This window comes from Bufo bufo, chromosome 9, assembly GCF_905171765.1.
Source record: "Bufo bufo chromosome 9, aBufBuf1.1, whole genome shotgun sequence".
Lineage (NCBI taxonomy): Eukaryota > Metazoa > Chordata > Amphibia > Anura > Bufonidae > Bufo > Bufo bufo.
Window position 1 is genome coordinate 206415794 of NC_053397.1, and position 24499 is coordinate 206440292.

The 24499-nt window shown below is 46.1% G+C and overlaps 1 protein-coding gene across 1 annotated transcript; it reads right to left on the reverse strand.

Annotated features, from left to right (window-relative positions):
- Positions 1-10094: 10094 nt before the first annotated feature.
- Positions 10095-22171, reverse strand: SAMD13 (sterile alpha motif domain containing 13). The gene is made up of 4 exons (XM_040407950.1): positions 22085-22171; positions 15871-15955; positions 13127-13238; positions 10095-10743 (listed from the first exon to the last, which is right to left on the reverse strand). The coding sequence occupies exons 1-4, from the start codon at positions 22092-22094 to the stop codon at positions 10600-10602; spliced, it is 351 nt and encodes a 116-aa protein (XP_040263884.1). The 5' UTR covers positions 22095-22171; the 3' UTR covers positions 10095-10599.
- Between the last annotated feature and the right edge of the window lie 2328 nt (positions 22172-24499).

The following is a 24499-nucleotide window of genomic DNA, read 5'->3' on the forward strand; positions in this document are numbered from 1 at the left end:
TTATCCAGGAATCTGATATTGATGGGCTATCCTCAGGATAGGTCATCAATATCAGATCGGCGGGGGGTCTGACGCCAGGGATCAGCTGTTCAATGAGGCTGGGGCGTTCTGTGAGGGCTTGTGATGTCACTGTGCATCGCCATGTGGTCTAGGCAGGGCTGAGCTGCAATACCAAGCACAGCCACTATACACTGCACGGCGCTGTGCTTGGTGAGCTGTGAAGAGATTGCAGAGCTCCGATTGAGCACAAGCAGCTGATCGGCGGGGGGGGGTTGCCGGGAGTCGGATCCTACCGATCTGATACTGATGATGACCTTTCCTGAGAAAAGACCATCAATATCAAATTCCTGGAGAACCCCTTTAACGCTATCCCTCCATTCTCCAGCATCTGCCAAACCCACAATCATCCGACAGCCAGAGAGTGAAACGTGATCCGTTACTCCAGAGAAAACATTTCCCCTGCTCCAGATTCCAACCATGATCTACTTTGCAGCTCATTTTACATGTTTTCAGAAAGCGAGATCATGGTCGTGTTCGCTGTCACAAATCTGAACGCACGGGGAATCCCCTATAAAAAATAAAAAATTCTGACGCATTGCGTGAATTTATGTTTCTGGCTGTATCATGGATGGCCCTTGGGCGCAGTGCGGGCCCTACATGTGTCCACACCCTTTAGGTTTATTCACTTTACTGATCACAACACAATCGGACCTGACTGCAATGTGTGAGCAATCACTGGAGGCAGAGTCCTGGGTCACTCACTTCTGTTCTTGCATCATGCCAAGAGAAATAGGCTTCGGCCCTGACCTATATTTTGAGCAAAAAGCAGTCCTTATGTGCGGCTTTACCCGTGGAATGCTTTGCATGAACAGAGAAAGCTGTACCCCTTAAAGGGGTTTTCTGGTCGGCATCAACATCCTTTAAAATAACCATTTATGAAGGTCTCTGTAATAATGTATCTCTTTTCCCTCTATGGCTCCTATTTCCCATCCTGGGCTGTGGTCACATGACCATGTCCATGCAGCTCTTTCTTATTTCCTGTGATGTCATGTCTATGGGCGGGTCAGTGACATGGGCGTGTCTATGTAACTAGATGGTGGGAGGAGCTATAACCTAGTCGGGCATTTTTAGGGACGGTAATAGGGGAGTGTCTATGTAGCTGGGTGGGAGGAGCCATAAACTAGCTGGGCATTGTTAGGGGCGGTTATAGAGGAGTGTCTATATAACTAGCTGGGTGGGAGGAGCTAAAAATCTGCTGGACATTGTTGGGGCGGTGATAGGGGAGTGTCTATAAAACTAGCTGGGTGGGAGGAGCTATAAACTAGCTGGACGTTGTTAGGGGCGGTAATAGGGGAGTGTCTATGTAGCTGGGTGGGAGGAGCCATAAACTAGCTGGATGTTGTTAGGGGCGGTTATAGAGGAGTGTCTATGTAACTAGCTGGGTGGGAGGAGCTAAAAAATCTGCTGGACATTGTTGGGGTGGTGATAGGGGAGTGTCTATGTAACTAGCTGGGTGGGAGGAGCTATAAACTTGCTGGATGTTGTTAGGGGCGGTAATAGGGGAGTGTCTATGTAACTAGCTGGGTGGGAGGAGCTATAAACTAGCTGGGCGTTGTTAGGGGCGGTAATAGGGGAGTGTCTATGTAGCTGGGTGGGAGGAGCTATAAACTAGCTGGATGTTGTTAGGGGCGGTTATAGAGGAGTGTCTATGTAACTAGCTGGGTGGGAGGAGCTATAAATCAGCTGGATGTTGTTAGGGGAGGTAATAGGGGAGTGTCTATGTAGCTGGGTGGGAGGAGCTATAAATCAGCTGGACGTTGTTAGGGGGGTGTGGCAGAGGAAGTAGAAGTGCATCATGGGTTTGGTTGAATACAGCAACAGGAAGTGCTACATACAGGATGGAAACAAACCAGAGGGATTGGTTTACATGATGCAAATGGATCAGGAGGGTCCATAAAAAAATAAAATAAAATAAAAAACATGGGGAAGATGTACATAAAGTAAACAACTACATAGTAATCCTGGAAAACCCCTTCAAGTGTACTCTTCTATGTAGCGGCCGTCATGTGAGGCCCAGATCCGTGTAGCTTGCTCATGAACAAGTGCCTACTCCTTGCGGTTTGTTAATGGCCACATAGTTTGCCCAAAACATGTGGCCATTTGCAAACAACAAAGAGTTAACTCTTATTTCCTTAGCATGCTGTGGCTTAGTGTAAAAAAAAAAGAATTGCCGCAGGGCACATAGCAGCAGAGCACGCAGCACACAACTGCCACTGTCCCTCCTTGGGGTTTTCAAAAGCTGAGAGGAAGGCACTGGGGGGGGGGGCATTGCAGGAGTAAGGCCTCGTGCACACGAACGTATTTTCATTCTGTGTCCGTTCCGTTTTTTTTGCGGGCCGTATACGAAACCATTCATTTCAATGGGTCGGCAAAAAAAAAACGGAAGGTACTCCGTGTGCATTTAGTTTCCGTATGTCCATATGTCCGTTCCGCAAAAAAAATAGAACATGTCCTATTATTGACCGCATTACGGACAAGGATAGTACTGTTCTATTAGGGGCCAGCTGTTCCGTTCCGCAAAATATGGAATGAACACGGACGTCATCCGTATTTTTTACAGATCCATTTTTTGCAGACCGCAAAAGACATACGGTCGTGTGCATGAGGCCTAATACTGGTCGCGGTCAGAATACTGTTGGGATCAGTGGTGTGTGCCAGGTCCTTGAGAGACAAGTTAAAGGATCTGTAGTAAGCATCTCCACTCTCCAACGTGCTTGGCGTGGATTGAGTCTACAGAGAGACCTGAGATTTTCTAAATTTTTGTGGTTGCTGAAGAAAGTTCCCCCTGTGAGTTTCGCTGCCAGAACCTCGTGGTCTCTGATGGATTTATTTTTATCCACAGGGGAGAATTCATAGAGAAGAAGCCACAGTGTGCACTTATTTCTGTGTGACTTTTAGGAGACAACGACATCAACTCCGAATAGAGAGTCATCGACCTCCAGATAAAAATAGCTCATTGGAATTTGGATGAAGAACCAGAACCAAGGAAGAACAAGTCTTCAGATTTCACATCATTTGAACCACAGAAGGGTTTGTTTGCAAAATACATACGGTCATGTGCATGAGCCCTTAAACTGTAAAAGTGTCAAAACACCCTGAGGTCTCATTTACATATCCGTTTTTTTTTTACGGACACGTGCTGTCAGCATTTTTAGCGGACAGCATACTGACCCATAAGTAATCTATGGTCTGTTCATATTTCCGTTAAATTTTACGTTCCTTGGATCTGCAGAAAAATGTCCTACTTTGATCCATGCTCCGCGCCCATGTAAATCATGTACACCATACGGTGGTCATCTGTGGTGCGTCCGTTTTTCACGGAAGAGAGATAGGAAATGCTCTTAAAATTGATTTTCAGCTGAGCAACATCCATGAATTACAGATGACACACGGACCAACCAGGGATCCATCACGGACATCTTCACGGATGAAACACGTACTCTTTTTTTCACAGATGTGACAATGACGCGGAAAATGTGAACGAGGCCTGACTTGTGGGCCTGGTTCCATCGTGTCGATTAGGCTTCATGCACACGGCCGCTGTTTTGGTCCGCATCCGAGCCGCAGTTCAATGGGGCCGCAAAAGATGCGGACAGCACTCCGTGTGCTGTGCGCATCAGTTGCTACGTTCCGCGGCCCCGAAAAAAAAAACATAACATGTCCTATTCTTGCTTCCGTTTTTTGCGGATCCGCGGTTTACGGACCGCAAAAAAACGGGACGGTGGTGTGCATGTAGCCTAAGCTTCCCATGGTGATGGGGACGCTTCAAGTTAGAATATACTAAAAGAACTGTGTACATGACTGCCCCCTGCTGCCTGGCAGGTGCTGCCAGGCAGCAGGTGGCAGACCCCCCCCCCCTTCCTCTCTTGTATTTAACTCATTGGTGGCCAGTGCGGCCCCCCTCCCTCCCCTGTATTTAACTCATTGGTGGCCAGTGCGGCCGGCCCCCCCTCCCTCCCCTGTATTTAACTCATTGGTGGCCAGTGCGGCCGGCCCCCCCTCCCTCCCTTGTATTTAACTCATTGGTGGCCAGTGTGGCCGCCCCCCCCCCTCCCTCCCTTGTATTTAACTCATTGGTGGCCAGTGCAGTCCTGGCTGCCATGGTTACTTAGCAATTTTAGAAGCATTATACTTACCTGCGATGTCTGTGACCGGCCGGGCGCTCCTCCTACTGGTAAGTGAAAGGTCTGTGCTCTAAGCAATGCGCCGCACAGACCTTTCACTTACCAGTAGGAGGAGCGCCCGGCGATTAAACTGGGACTCCGATCGGATCTCTCCGCTGCCACCAATGATGGGGGGTCGGTCATTTTAATTAGGGTGGGGCGGCCGCACTGGCCACCAATGAGTTAAATACAGGCGGGGAGGGAGGGGGGGGGGGGCGGCCGCACTGGCCACCAATGAGTTAAATACAGGGGAGGGAGGGGGGGCCGGCCGCACAGGCCACCAATGAGTTAAATACAGGGGAGGGAGGGAGGCCGCAATGGCCACCAATAAGTTAAATACAGGGGGGAGGGAGGGGGGGCCGCACTGGCCACCAATGAGTTAAATACAGGGGAGCCAGGCAGCAGGGGGCAGTCATGTACATGTACACAGTTCTTTTAGTATATTCTAACTTGAATTCTGTGTGAGAATATACTGTCGGATCTGAGTTTCACGATCTAACTCAAATCCGATGGTATATTCTAACATAGAGGCGTTCCCATGGTGATGGGGACGCTTCAAGTTAAAATATACCATCGGATTGGAGAAAACTCAGATCCGATGGTATATTAACTCCTGACTTTACATTGAAAGTCAATGGGGGACGGATCCGTTTGCAATTGCACCATATTGTGTCACCGTCAAACGGATCCGTCCCCATTGACTTGCATTGTAAGTCTGGACGGATCCGTTTGGCTCCGCACGGCCAGGCGGACACTAAAACGCTGCAAGCTGCGTTTGGATGTCCGCCTGCTGAGCGGAAAGGGGGCCAAGCGGAGCCAGACTGAGGCATTCTGAGCGGATCCGCATCCACTCAGAATGCATTAGGGCAGTACGGATCCGTTCGGGGCCGCTTGTGAGACCCTTCAAACGGAACTCACAAGCGGAACCCCGAACGCAAGTGTGAAAGTAGCCTTAGGCTGTTACACTGACAGAGAACTGAAAGGATCCGCATCCTCTTGGTCAGATCCTCCACAGAGCTCACTGAGCAATGTGTTTCCTAGTGCAGAAGTTTGGGTTCTGCAAATGGTCAATTTTCATGGAAACAAGACCCGGAGGACATGAAGAGAAGACGCGATCGGTGCCTGTTCCTGTATAAAGGGCGTTGTTATACTAGTATATATCCCAGTGTATATGGGGCTTGCAGGAAACACACAGGTCATGTCTTCCTTGCTTCTCTGATCCTCAACACAGTAAATTTTCAAAAACATTCAGTTTTTTTTTAGTTTTAAGAGGCTAAGTTTTCTGGAGACTGAATTTGGCACGGATTACACACCATAAAGCTACTGAGTGGCCGTGCACATTGTTTTCAATGGGAGGCTGTGCTGCCATTCACGCCGCTGCGGATTATGGTTGCAACCACGCCAAAGAAAGGACATGTCCATTCTTGGCTTCCCACTGAAAACAAAACAATAGTAGGTGGTTTCTGTGTGCCCATCTAGCAGCTTTTTGCCGTGGACAGTCCCTTAAAGGGGAATCTGTCACTAGTGACCTTCCACATTGCTGTGGTTTATCCGATTAAGGGTCCATTCACACGTCCGTGTGTGTTTTGCAGATCCACGGATCCACAAAACACAGACACCGGAAATGTGCATTCCGCATTTTGTGGACCGCACATCGCCGCCACGAATAGAATATGCCTATTCTATATAGGACATGTTCTATTTTTTTCGGGAATGGAAATGCGGACCCGGGAGTGCGGGTCCGCATTTCTGGATCCGGGCCGCACTCCGAAATGAATGGTTCCCCAATTCTGTTCCGCAAAATGTGGAACAGAATTGCAGGCGTCTGAATGGACCCTAAAACGATTTTCTTTTGTTGATCCGAGGCTCCTTTCCCGACTTATATGCAAAGTAGGCCTTTGGTGCAATGAGGGTGTCACCATTGCTCTTGTTGCACCCAAGCTGCACTCCTCCCTCGCTGCTTTGCCACTGCCTGGCCCTTTCAATCAAAGCCGCCAAGGAGGGCCTGCTCACAGAAAGGAGCGGAGCTTGGGTGCACCTGCTACTATGCTATTCCATACAGCGACATCCCCGTACTAGCCAATAAGGAACGTTAAACGCGTCCATACAGGTCACCGTGTATTTTCGGATCGCACTGTGAATCTGATGGACTCCACGATGCACGAGCAGACGGTGCGAGCAAAGCAAAGATCGATGGACCTGTGCTACCTCATGAATCTTAATGATCACCCGCAGCGCAGTAAACAAAAAACAAATTAGAAGAAAACTAAAATTTCGGATTTCATATACATCACATAATGGAGCGAAAATCATGGCGAGCAGAAGTATGACACCACGGAGCGGGCGTCAGGGGCAGGGACCGGACGAGTGGCCCTGGGAAAAAAAAAACTAAGGCCTCTTTCACACGAACGCTACGGATTAGGTCCGGATGCGTTCAGTGAAACTCGCGCCATTTTGCAAGTTCAGTCAGTTTTGTCTGCGATTGCGTTCAGTTGTTCCGTTTTTTCCAGTCGAGTGCAATGCGATTGGATGCGTTTTTCACGCGCGTGATAAAAAAAAACGAAGGTTTACAAACAACATCTCTTAGCACACGTCAGTGAAAAACGCATCGCATCCGCGCTTGCTTCCGGATGCAATGCGTTTTTCACTGAAGCCCCATTCACTTCTAGGGGGCCAGGGCCGCGTGAAAAACGCAGAATATAGAACATGCTGCGTTTTTCACGGAACGCAGAATTGAGGCGTGAAATAAAAAAACGCTCATGTACACAGCCCCATTGAAATGAATGGGTCAGGATTCAGTGCGGGTGAAATGCGTTCACGTCACGCATTGCATCCGCGCGGAAAACTCGCTCGTGTGAAAGGGGCCTAAAAGTGGCCCCATGTTGTAGGTGGCTTCAAATTGACAGAAGACGGGACAAAACAAGTAGGCGGGGACAACAGAAGTAGGCGGGGCCTGCAATACTGCAGTGCAGCACAGAATACCGCCCCAGCAGAACCAAGTACCACAGGACAGCACAGAATACTGCCGCCCCAACCACAGTATTCAAGTGTATCACAGGCGTTCAGGAGGGCACCTGCGGCCGCTGAGCATCAGATCATTATGTACCTGGCCTGCGGCCATCAAGAGGGCTTGTGTGGCCCCCTGGTCATCGGCGCACCGGGAAATCCTATGGCAAATCCGCCCCTGGTCAGGGACAAAGTGCAGTTACCGTAGCTCACAAGGCATATTACCCCATGACAAACCTGAATGCCCCCAAACCACATTTATAGGTGGGGTTAATATAAGTCCCGCCCTGAACACCCCGAATTTGCATGGACTGCCTCTGAAAATTAGGGACAGTCCCTGCAAATTCAGGACTGTTGGCAGCTATGCAGCAGGGTCTCTGGCTAGAAGCCTTCAGGGCACTTATGTGCAATATCGCCCCTCCCCAGGGGACAGATGCCACCCCTAGCTTTATACATGCCTTCAAATTAAAGGGTTGGACTGGTGACAGATGCCCATAAACGTGGCGCCCTGGCAGGAAGGAGGCAGTCACAATAACGTCTCTATTACAAAGTCATTTTTAGAGAATCTTTATAATATTTCCATACACACCAAGATTGTCACAGTTATCCTGTCTCAGACTCTTTCAGTAAGTCTGTAATGCAGATCTCAGAAGCTCCACCTTGGAGATTCCAGCATAAATAGCAATTCCCTCATTTATCTCAATTACACCAATTGCTCTTTGTAGTGATGGGAGAGTTTTCCGAACAACATGCAGGACTTTGCACCATTTCCACCTCCCCTTTGTGCTATTTCGTATATAAAGTAGCTCCAGCGATAACTTTCAGGGTATGTTCACGTATAGGATTTAAGTCCAATTCCATAGCAATTCAATAGCTGTACCCTTGGATTTCTACCATGGAGGTGAGCCGCAGAGTCACTTGAGGATTAGCTCCATAGTCATTTAAAGGGGTCAACATTTTTCAAACCAGCTCCTGGATCTGAATACTTTTGTAATTGCCTGTAATTAAAAATCTAGTACAGCCACTGAGCTATTCAATAAAAATATATCTGTATAGCGCCACCTGCTGTTTGTTCTCTTCCTTATCTCTTGTCCACCTCAGCGAGGTGGTCGCACATGCTTAGATGCTTAGTTTAAATCTTTAACTGATACAAAGCATCTCTTCTGTTGGAAGATGTGGCAGTTGCAAGGAAAGAGCTGCGGCAGAAAGGACATGCCCGCTGACAAAGGACATGCCCCCTCAGCTGCCAGCCTGAAATAAATCTAGCAGAACAATCGGAGGAATGAATGAGGAGATCTCTGGATCCATGTGAGGTCCAGGGCTGGTCCTAGCTTTGTTAGAAAGAGATGGTCATGTACTATATGACGTCTGATTTTCATTTTGGCATAACCCCTCTAGGGCTCATGCACACAACCGTATGTATTTTGCGGTCCGCAAAAAACGGATCCGCATAAATACAGATGACGTCCGTGTGGATTGCGCATTTTGTGGACGCAACAACTGGCGCCTGATAGAACAGTCCTATCCTTGTCTGAAATGCGGACAATAATAAGACATGTTCTATATTTTTGCGGAACGGACACAGAATGCACACGGAGTAACTTCCGTTTTACCCATTGAAATGAATGGTTCCGGATTCAGTCCGCAAAAAACCCCCAAAAAAACTGAACGGACACGGAATGAAAATACGTTCGTGTACATGAGCCCTTAGGTGGGACGAATCCTCAGCGTCTCCATCCAAAACACGTATCACATCCCAATTACTTCTGCAGCAGAAATCTGCGCAGACATTTTCCGAATTTGCATGGAGTTGTCTGAAAATTAGGGAGAGTCCCTGCAAATTCAGGACTGTCAGCAACGATGCCATTCACATGCGGAGTTAGAAATCGGACACGTGTGAACATGCTCTTCAAGAACGCTCTGGATTCACTATTCTCAAAACTCTACAAATGTCTTATAGATCGCGCGATTGTCATGGAACATGTGAAAATGCATCTCTAGCTCCATGCGCAGTCTTCCGACATCCGAAATCTGTGGGTCTCATCCATATGGAGGCCGCCCTGCAAGTCTGGTGTCTACATTGCCTTCATCCTCAGCTTGGACCTAGTCTTACAAGTGCTTTTACACTTGCTGCTTTAATGCAGTTATTTTGGACAAAACCTGGGGTGGATTTAAAAAAAAAAAAAATAATGTAAAAACCTGGGGTGGATTTAAAAAAAACAATATAAAAATATAAAAATCTTTACTCCCTCTACAATCCACACCTGACAATGGCCTCAAAAACTGCATGACAACGGCAGCTAAAATCCCTAGTGGTGTTTGCAGGCTCTTTAGTTGGTCGGACATTGACTCACAGGGCAGCTACCTCCAATAGGTGGCGCTAGAGACACAGTTTTCTTCCTTCTGGAGGAGAGCTAATTTGCATACCCTTTTCCCAGGGTACCACGAGCAATAGGCACTTGCATTACAGGGCATCTGTCAGCAGTTTTGTACCTATGACACCGGCTGACCTGTTACATGTGTGCTCGGCAGCTGAAGGCACCTGTGTTGGTCCCATGTTCCTATGTGTCCGCGTTGCTGCGAAAAATGATGTTTTAATATATGCAAATGAGCCTCTAGGAGCAACGGGGGCGTTACCATTACACCTAGAGGCTCAGCTCTCTCTGCAACTGCCGCGCCCTCTGCACTTTGATTGACAGGACCAGGTGTGAAGATGATTTACTGCCTGGTCCTGTCCATCAAAGTGCAGAGGGCGCGGCAGTTGCAGAGAGAGCGGAGCCTCTAGGTGTAATGGTAACGCCCCCGTTGCTCCTAGAGGCTCATTTGCATATATTAAAACATCATTGTTCTCAGTAATGCGGGCAAATATGAACATAGGACCAACACAGATGCCTTCAGCTGCCAAGCGCACATGTAACAGGTCAGCCAGTGTCATAGGTACAAAACTGCTGACAGATGCCCTTTAAACAGGGGTCAAGCCCCGTAAGTGAGAGAAGGGCATTCATCTAGGCCCCATACATAATAAATATTCCTTATCTGACCACTGGGGGGAGCACTGTTGTTGGTTTTTTGTTTGTTTGCCCTTGGGGTACCTTATGAATCTAGAATAATCCAAGACACCTAGGAATCCCATACGACGTCAGGCAGGAAGTCATGTGACCTGGCGGCAGGGGGTCAGTCCTGTACACAATATTGGATTTTTCCATGCGGGGGTCACATACCAACCAAGTTGTCATATTTTTTTCTGAGAATCACAAAACACAATACATCTTCCTAAGGACCGAGGTCCCCGCGTCCATCCCCCGCTCATGCATCCTCGCGGACAGTTTATATTTGGCTTTAGGATTGCAGCCCCGTGACAGGCCACGTCTTATGGAGAGGCGCTCTTGAGGTGCTGCGTCTGCAGCGGCTTCACGTGATATTCGTAGATTTTAAGAGCCGGGCCCAGTTTTAGTGAAAGTCCAGTTAAAACGTCATTTCTGGTCATGAGCAGGAGAGATTTACCATCGATTTCCTGACGGGGAGACAGAAAGAGGAAGACGATCATTCAGCTGGAAGATGGAACAGTAAGGCTACTGTCACACTTGCGGCAGAGGATTCCGGCAGGCAGTTCCGTCGCCGGATCCGGCAATACGGACACAGGATCCTGATCCGTATGACAAATGCATTGAAATGCCGGATCCGTCTCTCCGGTGTCATCTGGAAAAACGGATCCGACATTTATTTTTTTCACATTTTTCGCAGTCTGAGCATGCGCAGACTGCAATGCCGGATCCGTTTTGCCAGAACACTCGGGGCCGGATCTAGCATTAATGCATGTCAATGGGAAAAAATGCCGGATCCAGCATTCCAGCAAGTGTTCCGGAATTTTGGACGGAGATAAAACCGCAGCATGCTATGGTTTTATCTTTTGCCTGATCAGTCAAAAAGACTGAACTGAAGACATCCTGATGCATCCTGAACGGATTACTCTCCATTCAGAATGCATGGGGATAAAACTGATCAGTTCTTTTCCGGTATTGAGCCCCTAGGACGGAACTCAGCGCCGGAAAAGAATAACGCTAGTGTGAAAGCACCCTAAGGCTACATGCACACGAACCTTGTTTGTTTCAGTGTCCGTTCCGTTTTTTTTGCGGATAGGATGCGGACCCATTCATTTCAAAGGGTCTGCAACAATCGTGTGCTGTCCACATCAGTATGTCCATTCCGTAGTCCCGCAAAAAAAATAGAACATGTCCTATTCTTGTCCGTTTTAGGCATTGTTACAATGGATCCGCAAAAAAAACAAAAACGTATGGCATACGTTTTTTTTTGCGGATCCACAATTTGCGAACCGCAAAACACATACGGTCGTGTGCATGTAGCCTAATGCACATACAATGTAACAATCCAAAATAAAACGGTGAATTGTTATTGAAAGGGATTCTATTCGTTGACCTTCACTGGGGCGATTGGGACATGGTCTGAGAGCGCCATCTAGAGGGAAAATAGTATTCTAGCAAAACGGAATTCAAAATAGCACACATTTCCTTCCTATACATCAGATCTCCGGGTAATTCACCTTCTGTACACTCACTACATTCATTATCCCAAATGAAACTATCACTTGTCCATTATTTAGGCGACTTTCACACTAGCGTTTTCACTGGATCCGGCAGGGCTCAGCAAAAACGCTTCCGTTACTGATAATACAACCATCTGCATCTGTTATGAACGGATGCGGTCGTATTATCTGTAACATTGCCAAGACGGATCCGTTATGAACTCCACTGAAAGTCAATGGGGGACAGATCCGTTTTCTATTGTGGCAGAGAAAATGGATCAGTCCCCATTGACTTGCATTGCCGGATCCGTCTTGCTCCGCATTCCAGGACGGAAAGCAAACTACAACATGTTGCGGTTTGCTCTCCGGTCTGGGAACGCAACTAAACGGTATGGAATGCATTTTGGAGCTTTCCGTTCTGTTCAGTTCAGTTTTGTCCCCATTGACAATGAATGGGGACAAAACGGAAGCGTTTTTTTTCCCGGTATTGAGCCCTTATGACAGATCTCTATACCGGAAAACTAAAACGCTAGTGTGAAAGTAGCCTTACCTGTATTATCTGCCTGAACATGGCCGCTGCCATTCTCCTGATGGGACCCACACCAATCCTGAGCATATTCCATCACTGTCTAAGATGGGAAAATCCTATACCCAGGTTTTCTTCGCAAAACATATTCTACTTTTTTCAAACCAGCACCTGGATCTGAAAACTTTTCTAATTGCATGCAATAAAAAATTTGGTATAGCCAGTGAGCTATTCAATAAAATGTATCTGTATGGCGCCACCTGCTGTTTGCTCTTTTCCTTATTTCTGACATAGGCAGGAGATATAATGCACTGTATTATATAACACTGCTGGAGTTGGGGTGGGTTATAATGAAATGTTATTATGTACTGGGAGCAGGGGGAGTACCTGCCGTTTTGCTCTTTTCCTAATTTATTTGTCCTGTTCACTGAGATGGAAGCACACGCTCAGTTCTATCCTTCAACTGCCACTAGCTGCAGCAGAAAGGACACACCCTATGTCAATCACACATGACAATCTCTTTCAGAACAGTAGAAAAAATCCAGCAGCAGGCTCAGGATAAAATCCAATTTCTTTATTTCTTCATTATAAGATCCATAGGCTGACCAGACAGGCAAGTCATGATTAAGACGTACAGTCGAAACGCGTAGACCTTGCCTGTCTGGTCAGCCTATGGATCTTATAATGAAGAAATAAAGACATTGGATTTTATCCTGAGCCTGCTGCTGGATTTTTTTCGACTGTTCTGAAAGAGATTGTCATGTACTATATGATGGCTGATTCTCATTTTTTTTATGAATCATGTGATAACCCCTTTAATTATTGTACCTGGTCTTTAAATGCGGTTGCTTGTTCTTCAAATCCGGCCGCTTTGAAGTAATTGACGACATCATCGATGGCCCAGTGCGCAGGATCTGGTGGTCTCCCATTCTCTATGGAGCTAGAAAAAATATCAAACCCGAACAGTAATGCAGACTCATCGCCGTACATATACAAGTTGCATCTGTAAACATAGCGCCTGCTCGCGCGAGCAGCCATAGACAGCAGAGACTCGCGGCACATGTATGTGATCAGCCATAGGGCTGATCGCATACATGTCACCATTCAGATGCCATGGTCATATGTGACCAGGGCATCTGAGCGGTCCGGAAGCGGAAACCGCGCGCTCCCGCAACAGCGTTCCCCGGCTGAAATCGGGGAACCTGTTACGCTGTACAAATAGACCGAAGCCTCAAGCAGCTTCGGCAGCTATTAGTGAAATATACCAATAAAGGCCACCAGGTGGCAGCACTGTATTGTTATATTGAAAACTAGAAAAGCTACAATTTCTGGGGAAATTGTGTGAAATGTTCTTGCCTCCACCAGTAGTCTACAACTGGAGTGGGCGAAGTAACTGGGTGGAGTGGCTTGAGTAACTGTTGTGTGGTTGGAGTGGCTGGAGGAACTGTGGAAAGGTTGGACTGGGCAGAGTAACGTTATGGAGTGGGCAGAATGACTGTGTGGAGTGTTTGGAGTGAATAAAGATAGTAAACATTACACTAACCAATTAATTGATCACATTTAAAAAGTGCACATGGCAAGCTTGATAGAGTGAGAAATGCATTTCAACTTTTATTTATTTATATAGCACAATTAAAGGGAGTCTGTCACCCCCATATGGCCATATACAGCGCTTACATGGCTCTGTAGCACACCTAGACAGGATTGTAACGGTACCTTTGGATGTAAGCACTGTATATGGCCATATGGAGGGGACAGACTCCCTTTAATTGCAATGTTGTTGCCCAAAGTGCTTCACAATTACATTAAAACATACATTTATAAAAAACAGTAGCAGCCGATTTGTGTAGGTGGGCTTGAAAATGAGGGAGTGGTGAGAGTTTAGAAATCATGTCCTGATTTTTCAGCTCACACTCTAGCTTTTGTCACTCTGCTGGCTGCTCACACACCTGGGTTCCTATGGCAACTCATTCTACAGCAAGGGCAGAGAAGAGCGGTTAAAAACAAACTGCTCCAACTTGCTCACTTCACTGGCGGTTGCCATCTTCAAACGGTTGTAATTTAAAAAAAATTATAAATCCTACAGCGAAGAGCTTTATATTGTGAGAATCACAAGACCCAGACCTACATTCTGATGCATAGCATGTCTCTGAAATATTAAAAATGAAGGCACAGTCGCAGGTTAGAAATTGCCCTTCAACTTTGAGGTGGCTAGAGTGGAGTTTCAATGAATGTCAATGGGCGGCGTGAGTTGCAAACAAATGGTTATATTGTGAAAACTATCAGGACTATGGCTTAGCCGTGGACGTTTTTAGTGGCAGCAGGGATAGCTTAATGTTTTGATATAAGATTTGTGTAGATGTGCTTGTAAATGAGGGAGTGGTGGCAGTTTAGAAATCATGTCCTGATTTTTCAGCTCACACTCTAGCTTTTGTCAGCTCCCACTCTAGTTTTGAACATTCCGCCATACATTCCTATGGGACCAATTTTGCCACCAAAACGCAGATATTTCGTGAACCATTCGGCGAAACGTTCCACAAAGTAATGGCACACCAATCGGGAACAATCCACACGTTTCGGTATATTACTGTCTATGTAGAGTAAAAACTGTGGGAGGAGTTAGGGTGGTAAATTTGGTTATAATAATAAGAGTATATATGGGAGATAACAGTAAGTGGTCTTGCCATGCAAGAACACTTAATGTTCGTGGATGGCGATATAGCTATTAATGAACACAATGGACAATCTAATGATTGACAGTTATAGTCATCCAGGGTGACTTAAAGTAAAGTAAAAAAAAAATGTTTTTAAAAATATAAAAATAATTTAAAAAAAATATAAACGCTCAAATCACCCCCCTTTCCCCAAAATCAAAATACTTAACCAATAAAAAAAAAATACACATTATGGGCAACGCCGCATGCGAAAATGCCCATACTATTAAAATATAACAATATTAATCCCATACGTCAAATGGCGTAATGAAAAAACAAACAAAAAAAACGCTAATTTGCCATTTTTTGTCACTTCAACTCCCTTAAATTTTTTTAATAAAAAGTGATCAAATAAGTCACACACACTTCAAAATGGTATAAGTGAAAAGTTTCCCAATTCCACCCATTTGGAATTTTTTCCTGCTTCCACTACATTGTATGCAACTATAAACGGTGCCATTAAAAAATACAACTTGTCTCCCGCAAAAATAAGCTCTCATAATGCTATGTGAACGGAAAAATAAAAAAAGTTATGACTCTGGGAAGAGGGGGAGTGAAAAACAAAAACCAAAAATTGGAAAATGCCGGTCCTCCAAGGGTTAAAGGGATCCTATTGTAGGACTAAAGAGATACATCTGAACTGCCTGGGACTACCAAAGTGACAGATTATCGGAAGGCTGAGCTACGTGTGGATGTGGTCCGCTCACTGCACACGTATGATGTAGACATACGAGGTGGTCATCGGGGTCAATGATGCCGTTTATCTCTATATGAAAGAAAGGATCAGACCTGTTGTAATCCACGGCCTGCTCCTCCCACTGATATGGAGGACAATGACCTGGACCTGGCAGACTTTACCTTTTAGAGTCGGTGGAGCCGTTCTCCTTGTTCTCCATGCTCTCCGGGTCTTGGTAAAGGCCGGTGATTTCTTTGGTTTCTATTACTGCCCAAGAAAACAGATCACAGGATTAGGACGGCAAACGATGACTAACCTCTCAGGGACCTAAGGCCAGGATCAGCTGCTGGCATGGGCGCCCTCATGTACTGGTGGCAACGGGCAAGAGGTGGTTTTGAGAAAAGACTGCAGTTTTTTTTTTAGATTTTGCCCATCTTCAGCTTTTATTGTTTCCAAGAAGATGTCAGATGCAGTCTGCCTTGTGGGCTGTAAAAAGCCTTTATGCCTAAGCCCCGCCCTTACATTCTGGCCACACCCCCAGAACGAAATAACGAAATGTAATGGCACGAGCAGAGCGGCGCCCCCAATAAATGTGCAAATAAAAAAGGAGCGAATCAGGTAATCCTGGGAGACCATGTGCCTACCGGGGGACCCTAGCAGTGTCTGACACTGAACTGCCTACTTCTTGTAACCGAGGGAGGATCCTGCCCGCTTCCCGCACCTTAGCTTTCCTGAACACTCCCCCATCTACTTGTCACACTGACTTAATAGTTACTCACAGCATGGGGATTTTAGCAGCTCCCATTGAGTTCAAAGGCAGTTTTCTCTCCCTTGTGGTAGCTGCAGTAAGTCACCATTTTAGGAGTTTAGAACAAATAAGTATTTTCAAAAATATGCAAATTAGGGCTTAGGTGCACCAAGGGCAGGCACCTAAGCTCCTCTGCTCTGCTTTCCTGGCCCTGTCAATCAAGTAGACGGGGGAGTGTCCAGGGAAAAAGAGTGGTGGAGCTAAGGTAGAGGGACCGCCCTCGGTGCACTTAAGCCCTAATTTACATATTTTTAAAAACATTTTTTTCTCCTAAACTCATCAACGGATTGGAGGAAGAATAGTACTTGCTTAATCAGCAGGGTTAACCCTACTAGGCATTATGGTTTGTTTAATAGGGTCGATCCTGCTCAGATGCTCTTTGAAGGGGTTGACGGGCCATCAATGTAAAGGTAGGTTCCCATCTGTGCTAGAGGTTCTGTCAGGAGCCTTCATCACAGATTCCATTGTTTTTGATGGGAAAATGATAGAGCCCAATGGACCCACTGACTGGTGTCTGCGTGATGGATCCACCACTACATAATGGATCCCGTAACAGAACTGCGAAGTGAAGCCAATATCCTGAAGAGGCGCCACAGGTCGATAAAGTCATAATTATATCACACTAGCAGAAGGACGCGGCTTCGCACGGATATATTTCATCTATTTCATTTAACGTTTGTTTCTGTCGTTAAAAGATATCGACAGTATCCCCCATAAGGCCGAGTTCACACGAACGTGTGTGACCCGTGCCCGTGCTGCGGCCCGCAATGCATGATCGGCGGCCTTAGGTCAGCCGCATCGGATCGCGGACCCATTCACTTTAATGGGTCTGCGATCCGCCCGTTCCGCAAAAAGATAGGACATGTTCTATCTTTTTGCGGACCCATTGAAGTGAATGGCTCCAAATCCGTGATGCGGAATGCACACGGAACTGTGGTCGTGCGGCTTGCAATTTGTGGGCCGCAATACGGCCACGGATCACACACGTTCGTGTGAACTAGGCCTAACAGTGACCTCTACAGCACCCGCCCCTTTAACAGTGAACTCCACAGTCCCCCATCCCTTAACACTGACCCCCCCACAGTGTCCCATCTCCTTAAAATGGGACCTCCACAGCGGCCCACCCCTTAACTTTGACCTTCACAGCAGCCTGCCCCTTTAACAGTGAGTTTCCACAGCACCCCAACCCCTTGACAGTGACCTCCACAGGGGCTCGCCCCTTAACACTGACCTTTATAGGGGACAGTCCCCTTAATTGTGACCTCCACCATTCCCTGCCCCTTTAACAGAGACCTCCACAGCGCCTGCCCCTTTAACAGTGACCTCCACAGTCCCCCACCCCTTAACACTGACCCCCTCACAGTGTCCCATCTCCTTAAAATGGGACCTCCACAGCGGCCCACCCCTTAACTCTGACCTTCACAGCAGCCTGCCCCTTTAACAGTGAGTTCCACAGCACCCCAACCCCTTAACAGTGACCTCCATAGGGGACAGTCCCCTTAATTGTGACCTCCACAGCGGCCTGACAATCGTCTAATCAAATTCCTTTTCTAACGGGGCATTATTGACTTTAATTGACAACATTTAAAACCCCACAGAATTAGTATAAACTTAATGCTAAGTTACTTCGGCCTCTACAACGAGGTTGGCTGAGCGTCACAATCAAAATCATATTAACTCACACATAAGCTGTCTTATACTAAGAATAACTGCCACAAGATAGACGGGCACATAAAGACACGGTCATGTTGGCCACGTGTTGGGTCACCTAACCCCCCTGCCCATTCATGCCCCATGCAGAGCCGCTATAATGGATCTCATAAGCAGCAGCTTATTTAGGGTGTGCAGGTCACAAAACGAGCAAATCTACGTCCATCAACCCGGGAGAGCATTTGGTAAAGTAATGGGGCCCTATGGTTTAGTTGCGCACCCCTTTCAGATAACTATGTATTTCCAAGTTGGCGATTCTATAATATTGGGGGCTCTCTGCACCCCCGCCTGTCAGGTGTTCGGAGAGGCCATGGTGCTCGGGTCAGAGCTGCGGCCTCTTTAGTAGAACACTGCTCCGTACATCTCAGAAAATTAGAATATCATCAAGAGTTTATGGATTTCCGTAATTCAATTTAAAAAGCGAAACTCACAAATTCTCTAGATTCGTTACACACAAGGTGATCTCTCATATATTCTATAGATTCATTAGACCAAGTGATACATTTCAAGCGTTTATTACCATTAATGATTATGGCGAATGAAAACCAAAAAGTCAGTATCTCAGAAAATTACAACATTATATCAGACCAATTAAAAAAATTATTTTCAATACAGAAATGTTGGCCGACCGGAAAGTCTGTCCAGTATGGGCACTCGGTGCTTTGTCGGGGCTCCTTTTGCATCAATGCGGTAATGTGGCATGGAGGCGACCAGCCTGTGGCACTGCTGAGGTGTTTTGGAAGGCCAGGTTGCTTTCATAGTGGTCCTCAGCTCGTCTGCATTGTTGGGTCTGGTGTGTCTCATAGATTCTCTATGGGGTTTGGTGGCCAATCAAGCACAGCGATACCGTGGTTATTAAACCAGGTATTGGTACTTTGGGCAGTGTGGGCAGGTGCCAAGTCCTGCTGGAAAATGAAATCAGCATCTCCCTAAAACTCATCAGCAGTGGGAAACATTAAGTGCTCTAAAATTTCCTGGTAGACGGCTGCGCTGACACCAACACCAGCAGATGACATGGCTCCTCAAACCATCACTGACTGTGGAAACTTCACACTGGACCTCAGGCAACCTGGAATGTGTTCCTCTGCACTCTTCCTGCAGACTCGGGGACCTCGATTTCCAAATAAAATGCTGAATTTACTTTCATCTGAAAACAGGACTTTGGATAACTGAGCAACAATCCAGTCCTCTTCCTCCTTAGCCCTTCTGACGTTGTCTCTGGATCATGAGTGACTTGACACAAGGAATGTGACAGTTGTAGCCCACGTCCTCGATACGTCTGTGTCTGGTGGCTTTTGAAGCACTGTTTCTAGTTACAGTCCACTCCTTGTGAATCTCCCCCAAATTCTTGAATGGCCTTTTCTTGACAATCCTTTCAAGGCTGCGGTTATCCCTGTTGCTTGTGCATAATTTTCTACCACACTTTTTCCTTCAACTTCCCATCAATATGCTTGGATACAGCACCCTGAACAGCCAACTTCTTTAACAATCACCTTCTGCTTCCCCTCCTTGTGGAGGGTGTCAATGACTGTCTTCTGGACAACTGTCAAGTCAGCAGTCTTCCCCATGATTGTATGGCCTACTGAACCAGACAGATGGACCATTTTTACGAAACCTTTGCAGGTGTTTTGTGTTGATTAGCCGATTACAGTGTGACACCATGAGTCTACAAGATTGAACTTTTATTCTAATTTTCCGAAATACTGGGGAGATTTATCAAAACTGGTGAAAAGTCAATCTGGTAGCAGGAGGTCTGAAAAATGAAAGTTGGAATCTGATTGATTGGTCAGTTTTCCTTTCCACCAGTTTTGATAAATCTTCCCCACTGACTTTTGGGTTTCCATTATCTGTGAGCCATAGTCGTCAACATTAAAAGAAAAGATCACTGCGTGTAATGAATCTATAGAAAATATATGAGGTTCATTTTTCAACTTGAATTACTGAAATAAATTAAGTTTTCGATGATATTCTAATTTATTGAGATAAACCTGTACAATAAAGTAGCGCTTGTGCTGTATTCACTGTGAATGAGACAACGCTGTAGTACCGGGCACAACCGCTACTAAATGCACAAGCGACACATAAAGAGGCTGCAGCACTGACCGGAGCACCACGGACCCTTCAACTGCCGATCGGCGTAGGTGCTGAGAGCTGGACTCCCACTGATCTGATATGGACGGTCTTTTCTAAGGACAAGCCATCCATTTTTCTAGTCCTGGAAAAACCCTTTAAACGTAAAATCGATCAAAGACAAAAACTTCACCAGATATTCTTCTCCTTCCTAAATCCTCAGTTTCATTGTATCTATGTGAACCACACATATGGTGAATATCAGACAACGCACACACATGCCGGCCCGTGTTCTGGCCATTAAAGAGGAAAACATCAGTGATTATCAGGTCATTGCAAAAGTCCAATTCAATGAGGCCGTGCTGCAATTCTCTACACCTGTGGCTGTCAGGGCATGCTGGGACTTGTAGTTATGCAACACCCGATGAGCCACAAGTTGGGGAACGCTGCTCTACATCCTGCCTACAACTCCTTCTTGGCAGGCATAAGCGGAGGGTCCCAGAGGTTGGACCTCTATGAAACTGATATTGATAGTACGTCCTTATGCTATTGGTCTGTGATGGGGGCAGTCAATATAACAGATGGCGACCAGTGGAAAAAAACAAAGATTAAAAAGGATTGTTTGGACTCATTGAAAAAATTCTCCAAGCCAGTCATTATGATCAAATCATAAAAGAACATATACTCACTTGTTTCATCCCCTGATGTTTCTAGTGCTGCGATGACCTGCCGCATACTCCATGTGACTGCTGCAGCCAATCATTGGTCATGTGGTATATGGGCACGTCACCACTGCAGCCAAGAAGATGACACAGATGTCACGGCTGCTGCAGCGCAGAGAATCAGAAAAACTGAGAGATAGATAGATATGGGATAGATAGATAGATAGATAATAGATAGATAGATATGAGATAGATAGATAGATAGATAGATAGATAGATAGATAGATAATAGATAGATAGGGGATAGATAGATAATAGATAGATAGGGGATAGATAGATAGATAGATAGATAGATGATAGATAGATAGATATGAGATAGATAATAGATAGATAGATAGATAGATAGATATGGGATAGATAGATAATAGATAGATAATAGATAGATAGGGGATAGATAGATAGATAGATAGATATGGGATAGATATGGGATACCCCTCCGTACCAGTCTGTTAATTGATTCTTTTTATATTTGTGTAACTCTGTCTGGATGTACAGCGCTATGGAATAATGGCGCTTTAAAATAAATAAATAATAATAATAATAATAATAATAATCTCTTCAGACCATCGGTTATTGGTCCCACAATGTATAATTTGCAAAGAAGAGGTAGCACCAAATTTGGTGACCCACTTTATTCACCCAACTGCTGTAAATAAAAGCTGGTCCGCCATCCTTCACCAAATCTGGAGTAATACCTCTTCTTTGCAAATTAGATAGATAATAGATAGATATATAGATAGATAGATATGATACTTATATGAAATAGATAGATACAGACAGATAGAGAGATAGATGATAAATAGATGATAGATAGATAGGAGATAGATATGATACTTATATGAAATTGATAGACACAGACAGATGATATGAAGCCAGTGAGAGGCTGTAATCTCCACATCCCTCCAGAACCACCTGAGGAGCACGCACTGGGCCAATGAGCAGAACCTCCCACTGATGAGACAGTCCAGTATATGAGGACAGAAGATAGAGTGCAGGGCAGCAGAGACAGCCCGGGCAGCTCCTCCTGTGCCCAGACCCTGCAGAGGAGTCATCAGAGGGCACTGCCCCCCACTACCAGCCACTCACCCCTCTTCATAGCTGCTGCATGTCAGCCTCGGCTTCCTCCCTCACATGCACAGTCCAAATAGAAGCTTCTACCCGACCAATCAGAAGCCGCTGCAGCCGGAGAGCATGCTGGGAGCTGTAGTTTCTATGTCCATGGCGGGGGGCTGTGTGGATTCTGCAGGAATGTGCGCGGTGCCAGCCTTATCTGTGCCACAGCAGCCGCTGATACATTGTAACAACAACGGGGTCACGTGGTGCAAATGGCTACATTATATAATGCAGTGCAACCTGTGGGTCTCGGGCTGTCCTTACACTGCACTACCAGAGCCAGCAGTTGGGAAACTACAACTCCTAGCATGCCTTTACAGGCTATGGCTGTCAGGGTATGCTGGGAGTTGTAGTGTCAGAGCAGCAACTGTACAGCTCTCTACAGGGTTGTCAGCCATAAAGTCCCAGGTTGCAGATCACTGCCTGCAGGGAGTTGTAGTCCCAGAGCAGAGATTTTATATCGGTTGGCACATTATGGCTGTCAGAGCATGCTGAGAGTTGTGGTTTGGTAGCAGCTTTGTTGCAGGATAGAGATCAGGACATGTTGAGAGTTGTTGTTTTATAGTGGCCTTAGTGACAGTCCAACAGGTTATTTAGAGATTGCTGTCAGGGTATGCTGAGGATTGTAGTCCCATAGCAGCCTTATTGCCACAGGTTATAGATAGCCACATTATGGCTGTCAGGGCATGCTGAGAGTTGTAGTTCCATAGCAGCTTTAGAACCCAGTGAAAGATCACAAGCATAGCCTGCAACCAGACATTGACCCTGTGCCAGGAGGAGGACCCATGGATCCTCTAGGCCTAGGGCAGGGGTAGGCAACCTCCGGCACTCCAGGCATCGTGAAACTACCACTCCCAGCATGTACCCTTGCTCTGCTCTTCTCAGAACTCTCGTAGAAATGAATGGAGCATGCTGGGAATTGTAGTTTCACAACAGCTGGAGTCCCGCAGTTCCCTAGTTACCAGCAGAACAGGCCACACTAAATGCCCACAGAGATGGATTCATGGAAATCAGCTGTCAATCAGCCATCCTGGCAGGGGCCCGCATCCCTCCACCGTCCCGCCATGCCTGCATTTTTGTAACGAGTGAATTTTCCCAGTGATGTATAAAGATTAGATGTTGTTCTCTCTATATACCGTCCATACCTTTAGGGCTCATGCACACGACCGTATGTATTTTGCGGTCCGCAAAAAATATGGATGACGTCCGTGTGCATTCCGTATTTTGCGGAACGGAACAGCTGACCCCTAATAGAACAGTCCTATCCCTCTCCGTAATGCGGACAATAATAGGACATGTTCTATATTTTTATTTTTTTGTGGAATGGACATCCGGACATACGTTAACGGAATGCAATGCCCAAAAACAGTATATAACAAAATATATAAAGGGGCACATTTATTAAGAGCGGCGTTTTAGATGCCAGTCTTAATAAAGCCCCATCGCTGGCAGTAGATCCACGAGTTAAGAAGAGGCGCCGGCCTCTGCATAACTTCGGCGGATCCTCCGCCAATTCTAAATGTAAAACAGCTTTGGAGCCGTCTTACATTTAGACCTTTTCTACGCCTAAAACAGGCGTAGAAAATACCGGCCCACCCCCTTCCCCGTCACGTCCACAATTTTAGACTTGGCGCGAGTGGGGAGAAGTCGCAGATTGCGGCGCAGCGCAGCTAGCTGTGGCGCCGCATTCTGCGCCTGAAATAGACCTAATTTTGGCGTATCTCAGATTTATAAATGACCCCCAAAGTTTGTTAACAATAGAATCAAAAATACATAATTAGAAAAACATGATTGGAACAAAAACATCAAATAACGCTAAAAGTTACCATTAATTAATGTTTTTGTCCCAATCATGTTTTTCAAATTATGTATTTTTGATTCTATTGTTAATAAACGTTATATTTTATTGTATACTGTTTTTGAGCATTGTTTTCTTGCTCCGCGGCCCAAGAAAACAGAGCACGTGCTATTCTTGTCTGCAATCGTGGACAAGAATAGGCATTTCTTTCGTAGGGCTGGCTGCGTGCGTGCCGCAAAATACGGAATGCACACAAAACACATACGATCGTCTGAAATAGCCCTTATTCAGGCGAATGGTACTCAGCTGCAATACCAGGCACGGCCACTACTAAAAGAATGACGTGGCGCTTTGAGCATTGTGGTCCCTTCAATCAATGCTGAGAGTCAGACCTCCACTGATAGAACTGGAGAAGGCGCTCCGCAATTTCTGCTGACCCGGCGACTTCAGTTGGTCCGTATTTTGCAGCATACGGATCATCTTTGCTTTTTCTGCATCCATATATCTTTTCCACACAAAGAGAATATGTCCACAAAACGCAGACCACGGACCCATTGAAGTCCACGGGTCTGCCAAAAAAAAAACGTCCG

Coding starts and splice junctions, on each gene's coding strand:
- SAMD13 (XM_040407950.1), bottom strand. Junction 13,239..15,870: donor GGCTCCACCGACTCTAAAAG/GTAAAGTCTGCC, acceptor TATTTTTTCTAG/CTCCATAGAGAATGGGAGAC. Junction 10,744..13,126: donor CAACCGCATTTAAAGACCAG/GTACAATAATTA, acceptor TCTCCCCGTCAG/GAAATCGATGGTAAATCTCT.